At 42.8% G+C, this 17,467-nt stretch overlaps 1 protein-coding gene across 1 annotated transcript in view; it reads left to right on the plus strand.

Moving 5' to 3' along the window:
• The first annotated feature begins 12,666 nt into the window (after nt 1-12,666).
• The window catches only part of SORCS2 (sortilin related VPS10 domain containing receptor 2), a 579,315-nt gene continuing 574,514 nt past the window's right edge, over nt 12,667-17,467 (plus strand). Inside the window, 1 exon segment of the mRNA XM_037385456.1 lies at nt 12,667-13,020. Coding sequence (XP_037241353.1) covers nt 12,676-13,020 — 345 coding nt within the window. The 5' untranslated portion in view covers nt 12,667-12,675.

A 17,467-nucleotide genomic window follows, 5' to 3' on the forward strand; every position in this document is an offset into this window, starting at 1 on the left:
ATGGGAATTTAGTAAAGTGTATTTATGAAAAGAATCAGTCATACACAGGATAATATCCCTGAAAGTTGCATAGACTCTCATGAAAGCTCTGCTGCTGAAAAGCAAGATCCTGTTATAGTATAGGATACACAGATGCCTAATGTGTATCTTCCAGAGGTCAAGGAGGAGATAGGAAGATCAAAAGTGGTACAGAACATTTGTAATTAATAAAATTTATGAAGTCAGATCCTGACTTGCCTCTTCAAGGAGCTCCCTAAGGAAAAAATAGGTGTGGGTGTGAATCTCTTCCTGGTGTCCAGTGAGACAAGTGATTCAGGAAGGAGTTAGTGCAGTTACGGTTAGAGTTGCAGCTGTGTAAGTTAGCATAAGTGCACAGCAACCTTGGTAACAGCTGGGGAAGGCACGACTGAACTTGTTTAGAGCTAGTTTGGTTATCTCTTTCAACACATTAGATGTGAATCTGGCTTACTGTGTAAAACTTGGGGAAACCACAATTAAGAGATGACGATGGGGAGTATTGGCAGAACTATTTAAGATGAATAAATATCATGAAGGGAAACAAACTTTTGGAGAGATTGAAAGGATATCTGACTAACTGGAAATAATGGAACTGAGTCAAAGCAAAACTGTTTGGAAATGTATCTCATTTTCATTTTGGCTCTATAATGGAGTCACATTTTCCTATGCTTGAGCTCATTTAAGGCATACATCCACCTAAAAAGATCACTGTAGGCTTAGTTTGCATAGTATTAAGTCAATCAAAGGTTCAGAAACAATACTTGTTGTAGGAGAACAAATAGGTGAATGGCAGTAGCTGTTAAGATGTGATTAAATTTGATGAATATGTCAGAGGTGGTTCCTTTCTGAATGACTAGAATCAATTTTTATTTTTATGATAGGTGTTTGGTGACCAGAACTAGCAGCTGTGTTTCTGTGGCATTGCATGACCTGTCCTAGATCAGCATCTTCCCTATAACCCACATGCAGAAACGCTCTTTAATTTGTCTGGTCTATTGACCTGATAGCATTCCTGGAATTCAGGTGTCTCTAAGGTTTCAGCCCTGCAAGAATTACAAACCTCAGATTGCTAAGTGGCCACTTGTAGAGGAATGAAGGCAGTGGGTTGATTAGCATTGATAACATGCAGCTGTGGCCTTGCCTCAGAGGCACTGGGTTGGCTGACATGGATGATGTGCAGCTGTAGCTCCTTCCCACTAAGTGGTTAAATAGCCCCGAGGATTGTGGGAGGAGAGGGGTTGGATGGAGGAGGAGTAGTGTGGTCTGACCTCTGGAGGAAGGAGGAACAGCATGAACTGTAGAATCTGACTGATGGTAAAAGCCTTGTTGCAGCCTACTAGTTTGTGCTGCAAATAGGTTTCCAACTTAGGTTAGGGGTTGCAGCATGAGCAAGACTTCAGGGTAAGCTGGAAGTAGAAAGTTGAGGTGACAAATATTAAAGCTTACATTGGGGCATCATTAGTATGGGAAACACTACTATGAAGTCAATCATTCTCCTTTGAAATGCTAATGCTTAGTGAATGCAATGGACATGAAGTCAGTATTTTTTCCATATTTAACCCTTTTTAAAAATGCGCAAAAATGTTTTAAGTGACACAAAGGAAGATTCCTAGTGAAATCAGTGCATGACTTAAATGTGTGCTCAGGGTCTCTGTTGATTTGTTAGCCTTGGCATAGGACCTTCCTTTGCTCATTTTTGTCATTGCAAAGTTGGTAATGTATTCAACATATTTTCCATGATTTGCAAGCCAACAGTGACAAGCACTGTATCAAATGCTGCTGTAGTGACTGATTGAACTAATGAAGTCCAGGGGACATATGCAATATTCCACAGCTTGACAAAGAATTAGACTTGTTCTGGAGATGGGAGAAGACTCAGCCAATATAAAAAAAGATCAGGTATCTACCCCATTCACAGTAATACTCATATCCCTAGAAATAACTACTAATACAACTAAGGTGGAAAACCTAGAAAATGAAGGTGCTTTGAAAACAGCGTGGTAGAAAGGAGCTGAGGATGAGAAAAATTCTGCATCAAGCCAGCTACAACCGAGTATCTTTACTAATATTTTTTTTCTGCTGGCAACAGAGACCCCATGAGAAGTTTATGGGTTTTTTTTCTTCCCCCAAATGGAAGATTTGTGTCCTGTGATGCAGTTCCATGCAGGCTAAAACTGCAAGAACACTGCTGGAAAATTGCAGGAACAATGATTTATTCCTGGGTTGAAAGCTGAACAAGGGAAAACACATAAACTCTGCACTATAGGCACAAAGGGTGATTATTTTTGCCACATGAAACAGTTTTAAAATTCATGGGAAAAAGTAATCTTGGACAGTATGGTATAAGCGGTGTTGGGTCTTATAAAAATAGCTATGGATGGTATGTTTGCTTTTCAGACTGCTATCTTTGCTCTACCATTCAGGTATTTTTAATGGCTTTTCTTGAGTAAGACTTAGAGTAGTTATGTTTATTGATGTATGAATTTATATGATTATAGCAGAATAAAATTGCAGAATCTTTACAATAGCAGAAACAAATCTGTAGACTTACTGTATTTTTCTTGAGTCAGTTGTCCTGGGAGAAATCGTTCTATTTGATTGACTATTTTTTTTCCCCCAGTTGTATTTATTTTAAGCATTTTGATGGATAAATGTACTACTTTTCTGGGTGCGCATATGGGAAACTAGAATGAAGTAAGGGAATTTAGCAGTATGTCACTAAAATACAAGTCATTCTCTGTTTCTTTGTCAATTTTGACACTTTAGGTGATGCAAATTCAGATTTCTTATGCTCTTTCATGAGCCCTAAGATTTGTTTTGTTAGATGTTTCTAACATCCATCTTTCCTAAATTTCTGGTTCCATCTCCTGTAGGTCAGGCATACAGAATTACCAACCAAAGATGGAAAAAAAAAAATATCTAGTTAAGGTCCCTTTTTCTTAATTTTTTTTTTCCAAGTATAGTTCCAAAACCAGGAGAAATAAGCTCAGGTCCTGTAACGTAATAACCACCAAAAGCTTTTTAAAGTTTAGTCAGGTAGAAGAAGATGGTGAGAAAGTTATGCTAGACTTCTCTTCCACAATGCTGCAAAATAAATATGGAAATGTTAAAAAATCATGAGAATATCTTAAAGAATGTGATGTTAAAATGAAGTTTTTGACTACGCTTTCTTTGTCTTCCAATATCCCGAGTCTAGAGGATTAATTTATTCTGTGTTTTCGGTCTTTCTTTGAAAACATGAGGATTATCACACTTTCCAAAATGCCAACACAGATTTTTATGCAGTCTCCCGATTCTTACAGCTGGAGGTCTAAGAAAAATACTGTGAATCTATAAGCTGTATAATCTTTATATATTGTTTCCTGTGGATACATGTTTACACTTATTTACCTCTTGCACAGTACTCATTCCCAGTTTGCAAGTGAATGATACAGCAGGCATATGGAAAAACATAGAATTTCCCCAGACTTCTGTGCTTTTTGATAATCTTGAAGAAAACTGAGACAGCCACTCATGCCAGATTTCTAAAGGCATATTCATTTTCTAAAGCATTTGGGCTCTTAGCTTCCATTGATCTTTGTAGAAGTTAGGAAGCCAAGAGCATTGAAAGTACCTACCTGCATCTTTACAGATTTAGGCTCTTTCAAGACTCTGGATCAAAAGGAACTTCAGGCTAGACTGCAATTGTTTGAGATTGGTGAGAAAATACAGCATAGGAAAGGAAAGAAAAAAAAGATAGAAAAATGCTTTTATTTTGGCTATTTTTTCATCCTGTGTATTTACGAGAGGTACTGATAATATAATTTATATAGGGCTGTTCAAAACATTGATATTTATGCAGCAGTATATTTTTTTCAAGTTAGGTCATCCTATATTCATAGGACAATAGTAAAAGGTGCCTTTGCTTGGTGAAAAGTAGTATATTGTCTTGATATAAGTAGCCTGTCTTGGTGCATAAAACAAGATTTTAAGCTGTTACGAAGTGTGTGTTTGTTTTACTAGCTCAAATGCAGAGCAAGAATGATTTAAAGGAAATTAATGTTTAAGTGTAGAAATAGAGTTGATAAGGGGAGCCTTGGAAAGTGTGAAGTCCTTTGTATTTCTCCAGTTTGTGATTCCAAAGCCTTTCAGCCTTTTACTTACACAAAACATCTGCCTTCAGCTGTTCCATTTTTCAGGAACAATAGCTTGTAGGAAAGGAATTGGTGTCAGTTGTCTTTTATGTTTCTATTACTTTAATTTTCACTACTACCCATACAGCTCTTTTTGAAAATGGTCTTCTCCAAAATGTGTGATAGTCAGGTTCCCTGGCATCTGATAGTACATATTTTTCACAGTGCTACGTTACTTTCAGTAACTTGCTTTTTTGGGGAAAAAGGGGGAAGACTTACCTTTATCTGTTCATCTAGACCACACAAATCTGTATTACAGAAAAAACAAGGAAAAAAGTTACATGAAAAAGAATAAGCCAGCTGAGAAAAAGTACTACCTACACAAAATTAATGTACTATTCTGTTAATTATTTAAAGTAGTTTCTCCTGAAGGTTGTTACTTTAAGTAAATCTATTTCACAGATTGAAGATACTGTGGTCTTCGATGACGTTTTAATTGAAATTGTCTCCTGCACAAACCCCTCTCATTTTTGTTGGTTTGGCTTTGAACCAGCTATTGCTATATCTGCAGACCTCAGCCATGAGACAAAATTTAGCACACTCCTTGGAAAACTTACAGTAAAACCCTTTCCCATCCCTTGAAACAGGAATGGAAGACCACACAATTAGTACCCAGTCCCACACCAACTTAAGCTTGTATGCTTGCAATAGATAGGATTTGCTCTGTGGGTCAGAATCTATTAACCATAAATTGGAGCCTACTGACATCTGCATTCCTTGCTAAGCTCTTTCCATGAAGAGTTCAAGAGGATCAAGGTAGCTGTAAACATGTCATACTGACTTCCCACTAAACGTTTACCAGATGGGAACATCTCCTATTAGAAAAATGGTGCCTTAAGGCATCCTTTGCAAGAGACAAAAAGACTGATTTAGAATCATTTGGGTTTAGTTGAGCTTAATATTTATTGATTTTTCTGATACAATTTTCTCAGAAATGCAACTGTATTAGCAAACTGATTAATAAAATGACACTGGTGAAAATACGGGTAAGATTAGATCAGAATGTAAGTGGTTGGTAAGACATTAACAGTTTTTTGAAATAAAAGGAACTGCATACCTGTATGAAGTTGAATGCAAACCTGAGAATTACATCCTTCACACCGTATTTTACTTACCTAAAACCCCAACTCTTTCCCAGCTTTCTGTATTTTCTCAAATAACATTCATGAAATTTTAGGACAGCATGAGTGCAAAGCTCTTCTGTGAAAAACAAATTCCCACAGTCTAGCTAGCCACATAAAAAAAAAGGTCTTGTTTTCTTGTGAGCTCTTAAAATGTAGACAATTAATCCAACAGTCTCGTGTTTTCAGAACTCTCCTCATTAATTGTTGGTGAGAAATTATGAAGGTTGAAGACAGATAATCTTACAATAACCACTACAATGTTATGCTTCACCACATGTTTTCTATTTCAGACTAAGTCACTGTTTCAGGCTCTGTGGCATAACAAATTTATACAGGTTAGATGTATTTTTTTTTTCTGATTGACAGAAGATAAAACTTTGGTGGCTCAAGTCAGCTAGTATTCATTGTCAGCCTGTTTTGTAAATGACAGTTTTACAACTTTTTTCTCTTACTTTTTATGAGATGGAACTAGAGAAAATTAAAGTGTATATTTACCTACTTACTAGTAAAAATCCTGCAAGGTGCTGAGCTGTTCAGTTACTTTGATTGAATTAGATGAGAGCTGATGATGCGCAAAGGGTGATTTCAAGACCACTTCAGTGCTGCCTTCTTTATGGGCTACTGGCCTGTGTAAAGATGGGTGTTTGTGTCAGGTTTTTTTCTGCATACATGCTGTTTGCTAACATGATACTGACAAAATTAGAAGCTATTTAGCTTTCCATCAAATCATTTACAGCTCTTCCAATTTTTTTCTCATAGGTTTATGTCAGTTAGTATACTTATACCTGAACACAGCTCTCTGTAATGATCAGATATAATACACTATACTGAAACCCACTCTTTTATATTGTTCAAATTTGAACAGGATAATTGAACGTGTACTTTGTAGCTTAGTCAGTCCTTCGTAGAACAAAGGCAGCTACTCACTTTTTTGGCTTCAGAACTGCCCACAGAAGTAGAGTTTTGTTTTTCTAGTGTCAAGTATTGCTTCCTGTTAATTAGGCTTTCTTCTGCGGGCATCTGGGCTAGCTGCTGACAGCAATGTATCAGTGAATTAATGCGAACAAAACAATCTGACATCTGCTTAATTTTTTATTCTCTCAAATGGAACAACTGAGAAAAGTGTTAAGACACCTCGATTTGTTGACAATAGAAAGATTTTTTTTTTTGTAACTGTAGTAATATTTTGGACCCTGAGAGGATTAGCTAAATAAAAACTGTTGTTTGGCATAAGGGAAACAGGGTGTGGCATTAAAATAATTAATATATAATAATATAATAATTTTCATTTTAAACAGAAGAAATAATTAGTTTTTTGTTAATTGGATAACAATAAGAATAAAGAATTGTCATTTATTAATTTGTTAAATGTGGTCAGAGTGAGTAATAAGGCTGTTTTGAAGTCAGGCATTTTGATAAAACGCATGTGAGATTAAGTAGTTCTTATGCATGAGCATTTTGTCAAAAACCCTGCAGGTCAATGTGCTCTTAATGATGTTAACATAAACATAACGTAAATGGAAAATGTTTTGTATCTAATGAATGGAATAAGGTATCCTAATGCATCTTGATACATTAGTTTAAATTGACTTCTAAAAGAGGGAAACAATCTATGAGGATTATGCTTAAATGGGTAATTTTTCTGTGATTTTCTACCGTATTTGCGGTCATCTTGCATTATCAACCTAAGAAGGCCATGAGTATGAAACATATAACAAATTGTTATCAATATTTTTATTTGCAAGCGTACCTCTTATGTCCAGTAGCAAAAGGAATATTTAGCATTGCATTTTGGTTTCTGCTCAACCAGAACTTGCTGCTTTCTGCAATAGTTTCAGTGTTTGATCAGAAATGAACCTGGTAAAAATAAAGTGGGTTAATTGAAGCCTTTTAGATCTTAATTTAATCTGACAGTCAGTAAAAATGTGAGTAGACATTAGTATAGCACTGATAATTCTGCCAACTTGCCTTGGATTTAGAACACACTAATTATTTTTCAAGCTTTTTCTGTTTCTGTTCTTGGACTAGAGGAGCTCGGAGGTGTCTGATACTAGATTGTCTTTTTGTCTGTGTGTGTGTATTTGCTGAGCCAGAGTTTATAGGAGACATAAAAGATCACAAATTTAGGGAAGCCTCTTTATTTTAGGAATCCTTAAACTCAGTCTAAACTAGCTTTTTGGCAACGCTTAAGAAGTTTCAGTTAAGCAGGTTTTGAAACTGGGAAAGCCCTTTACTGCTCAGAGTTGGTCTCTAACACTGCTTAGCTTGCTTGGGCTTTCTAGATAAAATTATGCTTACTAGTCTGTAAATTAGCTTCCTTCCTTTATTAACACACCTGATGTTAACAAACCTAGAAAAATCAGTGGCAATTCTGTTCTCTTCTGTTTGCATTTCAGCTGGAGTAGTCACAAAAGAAAAAGTAATTAAAGATTCTGGACATGCCTTGGACTAGAAGTATGTTACTTTGATTGTCCTTTGCATAACCAAACATTTCTATGAAGCTGGATCAACCTTTTTTTTTTTCTTTCGTACAGTACCTGCCTAACACAATTGGACCCTGATCTGTGATGTGGTCCCCTGACTTTGGGCAAAACAAATACATGGTTTACCTCTTAGGTGATTTAGCTACAGGAGTAGCTAATTATATTAATGGGAGTTACACAATGAAAGTTTTTTTCAAGTTTTGCAAACCTCAGCCTTCTCATCTGATGTGCTTGGTACTCATTTTGAAACTATACTGTCATTAAGCATACACAGTAGTTATATAATGCAATACAGGTATTGTTATTACCATATCCCTAGTCTAGACTTACAACATTTTATTATTGTGAATTACTGATATATTAAATATGCATTACTTATTAGATTGCAAGATTCAGTAAGTGTGTATTAATCTGGCTGATGTAAAACCAGCTTCAACAGCCATTGAAGAAGTGGCCAGGTAAAAGCCTTTCACTTAGTGGCAGAGATAAGAGATGGTGTAAATATTTTCATAGCATTGCCCACACATCTGCTTTGGTTATGATAATATCTAAAGGAGGGAAAATAGCTAAGTTACTTTTGGTTCCATTTAATCTTTGACTTCTTATGAGCCTGCTACTAAGGGATTCAATTAGTGACAAGCATAGTGGTAGGCTGATTCATCCCCATGTACTCAAATCTCGCAATTCATACAGAGAAATAAGAATTACATCAATTTCTCTCTACTTTAGCATTAGTGTTCAGGTAAGATTTTTAATTGTCTTGCCTAAGAATAAAAGGCTTATGTGATTATTCTTTATCAGTGAGGAATCAGTTGTGTTGTATGTCTGTCCATCCACCTTGGTCGACATCTCCTGAACCAGTAAGACAATTCCAACTAAACTGGCAAACAGGGGGAGGTCACAAAAATAAATGACAAGTTTTGTGATGGGGCAAACAAGGAGGACTTTATTAGTGGATTTGTTAGGATCGTGTGAACATACATGGGAAGGATATTCTGACAGTAGGAAAAGATTCAAGCAGACCTTGCAGGTGACCATAAGATGCAAGTCTGAAGGAAACCAGACTTTCTTAGTTCTAGAACTACGGCTTGGTTTTCTTTTTCTTTTTAGGTCTCATTGTGGGAAATGTCAGTTACTGACAGATATAAAGAGCTTGACTTGTAGGAGCGTGGGTGTTACCATCTCTTTTCTTAGCTGCTGCTCACTTGGGAGCCCTAGCTGTTGAACATAGTTGTAGTGAGTTTGCATGGCAAGGTTTTGGTGGTGGTGGGGCTACAGAGGTGTGAAGGTGCCAGAAGCTTCCCCCATGTCCAATGGTGCCAGTGCCAGCTGGCTCCGAGATAGACCCGCTGTTGGCCAAGGCCAAGTTAATCAGCAACAGTGGTAGTGCCTCTGTGATAGCATAAGAAGGAAGAAGAAAAACAAGTGCGCCAGTGAAAGAGAGGAATGAGGCTACATGAGAATAACAACTCTGCAGACACAAAAGTCATTGAAGAAGGAGCGGGAGGAGGTGCTTCAGGCACCAGAGCATAGATGGCCCTCAGTCCGTGGAGAAGACCATGGTGAGGAAGGCTGTCCCCCTGCAGCCCATGGAGGTTAACAGTGGAGCAGATACCCACCTGCAGCCCATGGAGGACCCCGCGCCAGAACAGGTGGATGCCCAAAGGAGGCTGTGACCTGTGGGAAGCCTGTGCTGAAACAGGTTTGCTGCCAGGACTTGTGACCCTGTGGGGAACCCATGCTGGAGCCGTCTGTTCCTGAAGGACTGCACCTCATGGGAAGAACTCATGCCGGAGCAGTTCATGAAGAACAGCAGCCTGTGGGAAGGAGTCATGTTGGAGAAGTTCATGGAGAACTGTCTCCTGTGAGAGGGACCCCATGCTGGAACAGGGAAGTGTCTGAGGAGGAAGGAGCAGCAGAAACAATGTGTGATGAACTGACTGTAATTCGCATTCCCTGTTCCCCTGTGCTGCTTGCAGGGAGGACATAGAGAAATTGGGAATTAAATTAAGCCCGGGAAGAAGGGAGGGGTAGGGGAAGGTGTTTTTCTGACTTGAATGGTAATAAATTAAATTAATTTTCCTCAAGTTGAGTCTGTTTTGCCTGTGACAGTAACTGCTGAGTGATCTCCTTGTCTTTATCTTGACCCACAAGCCTTTCATTATATTTTTCTTTCCCCTGTATGGTTGAGGAGGGGAGTGACAGTGGTTTTGGTGGGCACCTGGCATTCAGCCAAGATCAAACCACCACAACGGCGGTGAATGCAAAATGGATAAGCATAACAAAGTCCAAGTGTATTGATTCAGATGAAGTATTACATTTTGTATGCCAGTTTTAGCATGTAGGGGACTCAGGCCCTTCCATCTGTTCTGAGTATTTTTAGGTTATTCTACAAATGTTGAGTAATCTTCACAGTTTCACAGGAGATAGACCATGACATCAGAATCAAAATTATTTAATTCCTAATAATGGACCAATCACCCCTTAATATTGGTTGATACAACTGTGATCAGTCAGTGTTTTCTTAACAATTCAGCATTGTTTTTTCCCTTGTTCCTTTCTGTGTGGAGGTGCAGAAGATGGAAGGTGACACACTCAGCATCAGGTGTTACCCCACCAGGAATGGCTTCCCACTCATGTGTCTTCTGTGAATGGTTGTATCACTGCCTAATTTCTGTGCCCCTAAAGAACATATCCAAACAGCAACAATTCAAACAAGCGTTGACCACCAGCTGTCACTGAGACCAGTTTGCAAGAGTCAAGGGGATTTTGTCTGGAAAACTAAGTTTCTACCCCCTTAAAACCAGCTGTTTTTCTCCTTACAAGCGTAGTGGAGGGATAAGACACTGTGAAGAAACTAACTGTATGCAAAGATTGTTCTTCTTTCATGCTCATGTTTCACTTCCTTTAGACAGCTCCCTATAGCTTCTCCTAGGCCTTCTGAGCTTTCAGTATTGTCTCCAGAAATCAAGATTTGGGGGTGGGGGGGTGGGAATTGACTTGCTTTTTACACAGGATGTAAAGTCCTTCGGGAATGAATTTAATATACAGCTCCTTCAAGGGTCCGAGGGGCAGCTTCTGGTGACCTGGGCCAGGTGGTGCTGCCTGCCTGAGTTCCTGCCAGCTCCCCGGGCTCCTGCTGGCAGGCTGTTTGGGGCAGAATCTCCAAAACTGGCAGCTGGAGATTCTCAGAGGAGGGACAATTTCTTCTGTTAATTCAGACACCGTGCTGGAGGAACAAGGGGGAAAGCTGTGCAAAGGCTGTTTTGAGTCTGTGGGGTTCCACTTGAAACTCTGAAAGAGACTTTACATTGGGAGCTGTGGAAAAAGCACATGGGAGTATCTTCAAAATTATTTTTATTTTTAATCTTGATTTCTTTTGAAATGTAAGAGTTACCCTGAATTTGAAACTGCTCTATAGTTTGAGCCACTGCAGTAATAACAGGGCAGGTTACCATAGGCCTCATGGCACTGAAAGTGTACAGCTAATACGTAATCATGTAGCTTGCTGAAAGTCATTTTTACATGAATTTGGGATGACCAGGTTACTTTAGGTCATTATGAGAATCATCCCAGGCCTGTAAATGGTATCGTTAAATCAGTGGATACTATTTTTTCTATTAATCTTCCTAGAAAAGCCTTTGTAATCCTAATTTTCTAGGCCATTAGGGTAAAGGCAGATTACAACTAAAGCTGGTTTACTAATTTACCTCGGTTTTACCCAGCCCCGATCTCTTCTCCTAGGTGTCATCTGACGTGTCTGCCTGTAGCTGGAGTCATTACTTCTCTCGGCAGCCTTTCAAATGTGTTTTCTGACATCTAGGCCTCAGCAACCTTATCTTACCATGAAGTTAGGTTCAGCTTCAGAGCTGGCCCTGGGCTGTGCAGCGGGTCAGACCAGGAATCCTCCGGAGGTCCCAATTGCCCTGTGGTTCTAATCTGTTCCCTCTCACAGCATCAAATGGCTTCACGACCCCCGGTTTATTCACAGTTGCACAGCATGCTGCAGTGGAGCAGGAAGAGAATCCAACCTGCGGTGTGATGCCTAAATCTCCTTCCACCGCTTCACCTGTCTGTCCGAGTTACGCCACACGGCACAGAGCCAGCCATTGCCCCTCCTGGCCCTGACCACCCTGCCCTGTGCATTTCCTGCTGCTTCCATGCATCAGTCACAAGTTACGAGTCACATGTCCCCACAGGGGCAACCCTGGACCAGCAGCGCGCTCTGGACAGCGCAGGTGAGGGGGCCGGTGCCTCCCGGGCGCAGGGGCAGGCCGGGCAGGCGCTCCTTCGCCGCGGAAGCGCCTCTCGTCGTAATAACCAGAACCGTATTTTTGCACCCGCTCCATTTGTTCCTCGGCTTCCAGCTGCTGACAAACAGACCGCTTCTCACCTTGTCACCGCAGCCTCCCGGGACCCGCGGCCAAACCCGGGCCACCCCCGGTGCCGACAGTGGCAGGGGGCGCGCGCCCGCCCGCGGCGACCCCCAGCCGGCAGCGCGCCCGCCCCGAGGGGCAGCGTGAGTGCTGCCGAGAGCGCTCGGGAACGCCTGCCGGGAGCTCGCCGTGAAACTTCACACGCCGCGGGCTCAGCCGCTGCCGGGTCCTGCCCTGCCGCCGCCGCCGCCGCTCGCCCGGGGCCGGGGCGGGCGTGCTCGTGACCCCGCGTGTGCCCGTGTGCGGGAGCCCCCCCCGCCGGCCGGCGTTTCGGCGCGGGCCAGCAGATGGCGGCGCCGCCCCGGCTGGGCGCGCAGCCCCGCGCACGCCGCTGCCGAGCGAGCCCCGCTCCGGTTACAGCCCTCCCCCGCCCCCGCCCTCCGCGGCGGTGTCTCCCTCCTCGCCACCTCCCCGCCTGTCACTACCACGCCGGAGAGCCACCATGGCGCACGGCGGGCCACGCGTGTCCGCCGCCGCCGCTCCGCGCGGGGCTACCCGCTGGCCGCTGTTCCTGCTGCTGCTGCTGCCGCCGCTGCTGGGCGCCGCCGCCGCTCTGCGCTGCGCGGAGCCCTGCGGCCGCCCGCGCCCCGGAGCCCTGACCCGCGGGGCGCGCAGCCCGCCGGAGCCGCGACGCGGCGGCGGGGCGGCTGCGGGGGGCAGCCGCGCCAGGAGAGCATCCTCAGCGGCGGGCCGGGAGCAGGTCTCCCTCATCAGCACCTCCTTCGTTCTGAAAGGGGACGCGTCTCACAACCAGGCGATGGTGCACTGGACGGGCGAGAACAGCAGCGTGAGTACGAGGGGCAGTGCGGGCGGGGTTGGGGGGGTCCCTGCCCTTATCCCTGCCCTTATCCCTGCCCTTATCCCTGCCCTTATCCCTGCCCTTACCGTTGCTTTGCTTCCCCAGCTTGCGGGGCGCAGCCTGCGCTCCGCCGGGCTGGCAGCGGCCGGAGCGCGCTGCTCCCGCCGGCCGGCCCGGGGCGCGGGGGTCCCCGCGGGCAGCACCCGGGGCGAGGGGCGCCCCGACAGCCGGTCAGGTGCCGCCGGGAGGCCAAGCGCCGCCGGGGTCGGGCCGGCCCCGCGCACCCTTCGCCACTTCCCCAGAAGTTTGGAAAGTTTGCGAGCGCGCATCTTGCGGAGGGGCCGGGTGCGCAGTGTGCGTCGCGCTGCGAGGAGGAGGAGGAGGAGGAGGAGGGCTTGGCCCCGGAGCGGCCAGGCCGTGTCCGCGGTCGGTCGGCGTGCCCTCGGGGCTGGGCGAAGGTCTCCGGGAAAGGAGAGGCAGGGGCCGAGCTGCGGCGCTGGGATTATCTCCTCCAGCTCCTCAGAAAGTCCCCGATTAAATTGTCGAGGTTTATCGATTCACCTCGATTCAGTCATCCCCGTGTAATCTTCCCCGCGCCGCGTTTTGCCTCCGCAAGCGCCGGGGAAAGAAAAACGCGAAACCAAAATCTCATCAAGCGCGGCCCCGGGCTGGAGGGGGATGTCAGCGGCAGGGGCGGCCCCGCGGGGCGTCCGCCCGGTGGGCGCGGAGCCTCCGCCAGGGCGCGGGCGGTGCGCGGGCAGGGCGCAGGGCTTCCCCCGCCGGGCCGGCTGCGGGGGCGGGGGGGATTCCCCCAAAGGTCGGGGAACCGCGGCAGCTCTCCGAGGAGTTTTACAGCCTGATCGATGGGTAAAAATCCTGCGCTGGGACCGCTGTTACTGCGTGAGAGCAATCGGTGCTCGCAACTTTTTGCAGTTAAAGCGATGTGCCTTGCCTTTATTACTGAATTGCCTGGTTTAGACAGCAGCTCTCACGGTGAGCACTCACAATCTATTTTTAACTCATTTTCAGTTTCAGCTAGGCTTCATTTCTTTATGTATTGACCCATTAATGGTTGGGTATTTGCACAGTGTGTTTTCAGGGATTTGCTGCTTCTAATTTATTCTTCACTGAAACATTATATCATAACAGTGGGCGTCATAGGTAAATATTACATAGCACCTTGCACTGTCTGTGAAACTTCACAGACAGGAAAATATCGTATATGAAGGCTCAAGATCAACTTTCTCTTGGAGGATTTTAGTGTTTCTGGAAAACTCTTGAGTGTTTTTACTACAGTTCAGCTAAGCTCCGACTCTGCTTGAACTTTGTGAATTTAGCATAAGGTTTACTTAAACTTGGCTCAGTTCAGAGAGCTGGTGTTGTACTTCTCGTAAGTATGTGAATCATCCTTTCTGTAGGATCGCAAGTCCTGGGCTTTGCCTGTTTTGATAGGGGGTCACCCAGGATGCGGAGCTGCTAAGGTTCGCCTGGCGAGGATGCAGTGATTCCCTTGAGCACGCTGAGCTCTTGTGTTAATGCTCTTGTATAATCAGTTGTCAGAGCTGGAGTCAGCACGAGAAAGCTTGACACTTTCACAGGCGATTTTTGATTTGCTCAGGAAGGGAAGCATAAGATGATGGCCATTTTCTGTGAAAAGAAAATGTTGCAAATCAGCAGCATCAGCTGTTCTGATTCTGTCCTTCCTCCGATTCTCTGCTGTTAGAATGCTGGCATTTTTTGTGGACAGTGTTTGCAGGCTGTTAGGACTACTTCCTTGAAGAATTCAGTATTAAAAAGTTGGCATATGTTCATTTTTTGACATAAAAGGCAAGTAACAGCTTTTATGCAAAGCACTCTGCACTCTAAAACGAATATAGTAGAACCTTGCTAATCCACTTTTATGACTAGTGGTCTCTCCTCGCCTCTCTGCAAAGATTTAATAACAGATGCTGCAGTGAGGGCTTGTATTGCTAAAATGTTATTATTTCTTCACAGAATGCTACAGTTCACTTGCTAGAATGCTACCAAGTAGTCTCTTCAAAAGCAAAGATAAATGGCAACTGTCAGAATAAATGAAAGTAGTCTTTGCTACAACTTAGTTCTTTTATGTTTGCTTAGTTACTGTCTACTAATTCAGTATTACAGGATACTCATTATGAATGCCTGCAGACGTTCTCTACAGTGTTTACACATTCAACAAAAAATACTTTTGCAGAGTTACTTAAAAAGTAATGTTGCTTATTCTGCCTGCCATCAGGTGATTACCATCAAGCAAGACTAGATTTGAATAGTGACCTGGTAATGAAAGGTTCTTTGCTGCCTTAACCCAAATGAGAGCAGCCAGTCTTTTTGCACTCGATGTTTTACAGTATGACTGTCAGCAGTTTTTTGCACCTTCTTTTTTTTTTTTTTTTTTTTTTTTTTGTTGTTGTTGTTGTTAGCGTTGTTTTATTGCATGCTTCCAGGAGAAGAGCTGATTTTAACAAAGGCTTCCAGAAAAAATGATTTGTAAAGACAGTCTGCAGAATTTTTTATTTTATTTTATTTTAAAGAAGTGGAAGACATACATTAAGCCCAATGGAAGCAGGATGGACTTAAAGCATTTGGAGAGAAATTTGCTTCTGTATGTATATGAGATTAAAATAACTGAAAATAAGTACCTGATCCAAAACATATTTAAGGTAGTCTGGAATGTTTTTTTGTTTATATAGATACATATGTATGTATGTATTTATTTATTTTACTCTGGCTTAAATGTTTGGAGGTAGGAACACTAAGATCCAGTGCTTCTCAAACCTGGCACTTTACCCTGGGTTCCTAAGTCTATGGCAAATCCTGTCTTGCCCCGGAAGCACAGGTTTGAGCTGCGAAGCACTGTTCTGTCCCAAGTGCACTGCAGACAAGGGGAGGACTGGCATTCATAACAGTGGGGTTTTGGATCAGGCCCTGTGAACCTCAGGAGGCACTAAGCAATCTTAAAGTGTCACCACGCACATTTGGCACCTCATTGGAGGTACTCAGCACTTTGTAAACCAAGGACATAAACTAGTTCCTTTATCCTTTACAGCTGCGTGGCTGAAAATTTGACAGTGATGAGCTCCAGATGACCATATATCCTCTTAAACACCTCACCTAGTAAAATAAATGAAGAAGAAATATGCAGTAGGATTATTCCTTTGAGCTCCACGGTGGAGAGACAAATAACCATAAAAGCAGAGGGGGCAGCTGCCTCACTGAGGGGTGTTCACCTGCATGAATAGTTCATTGAAAGTGCTACCATGGAGTACTCATGTGTGTGGATCAAGGGCAAGTAAATAAATCTGAAAGAGGCAGAGGTTAGGTTGATGTGCACATGGAGCTTTAAAAATAATTATTTACATCTTGTAAATCCTCCTGTGCCACAATAATAGGACCATGTGATTTTCAGTTGTGTGAGATGGCCTGAAAGCAGCTAAGGAGGCTATGAATTAAATTGGTCCTGTCTCGTCCCCCTTCTTTACTGTAGAAGTCTGACGTGTACTTTATTATCCTCTCATAATGCCATTAATTTTGTGAATCACAGAAATGGTGGATTTGATAGCACAGCAGAGTATATGGTTGCACTGACTGTAAAGTAAGCTTGAATAACTGGGAAGATAACTGTACACTTCCTTGCTGTGTCAAGAGAGAGCTGTACAGGGAGGTATGCTAATTGCTTCCTATTGTCTTCTCATTACTTTTATTTTTTACTCTAATAGTTATTTATAAATTCCATAAATGATAAGCCTGTCACTGACCTTTCTTGACAGTGGAATGAATAGTTAAAACCGTCACTAGTGGTGTAAGTCTTGCAAAGCTAGTTTATCTCGTTAGTGAGTTCCTTCAATTAGTATTTCTGCTCTCAGTTCCCAATGCCCACAGAGATCTGTTGTGTACTATTACTTTCAAACAAGAGCTCATGCGAGTGGAACTAATTTCCTTTCCAGTCTTAAAATATCATAAACTGAAGACATGACAGGTGGGTGGCGCAGCACACCATTTACTCTCGTAAGGGCTAAAGACTGACATTTGTGTAACTGATAAATAACATGGAGCTGTGCATTGGAATATATACAGGTAGTGTGCTTAAAGAATAGCCTCTTACTGTGTTAAGCTGCATATGTATGCTCCCAGATTTACTAACAAACTACTACCCTTTCAGATTTGGGGAAAACAGTCAATTGATGACAGCTTTAAAAACCCCTGCTTCTTCTTAGAAGGGACCGTATAGTCATCCCAGGAGCTTTTTTTTTTTTTTTTTTTTTTTTTTTTTTTTTTTTTTTTTGGTGTGTGTGCAGGTAAACAACTTTCTTTGCAAAACTATATTCTTTTTGACCCTACTGGAGAATTCCCATTGTGCATTAATAGTAGCTGATTTAAAAAAAAAATATCAAAGGCAAACCAGAAATACAGGGAG

This window comes from Falco rusticolus, chromosome 1 (genome assembly GCF_015220075.1).
Source record: "Falco rusticolus isolate bFalRus1 chromosome 1, bFalRus1.pri, whole genome shotgun sequence".
NCBI classification, from domain to species: Eukaryota; Metazoa; Chordata; class Aves; order Falconiformes; family Falconidae; genus Falco; species Falco rusticolus.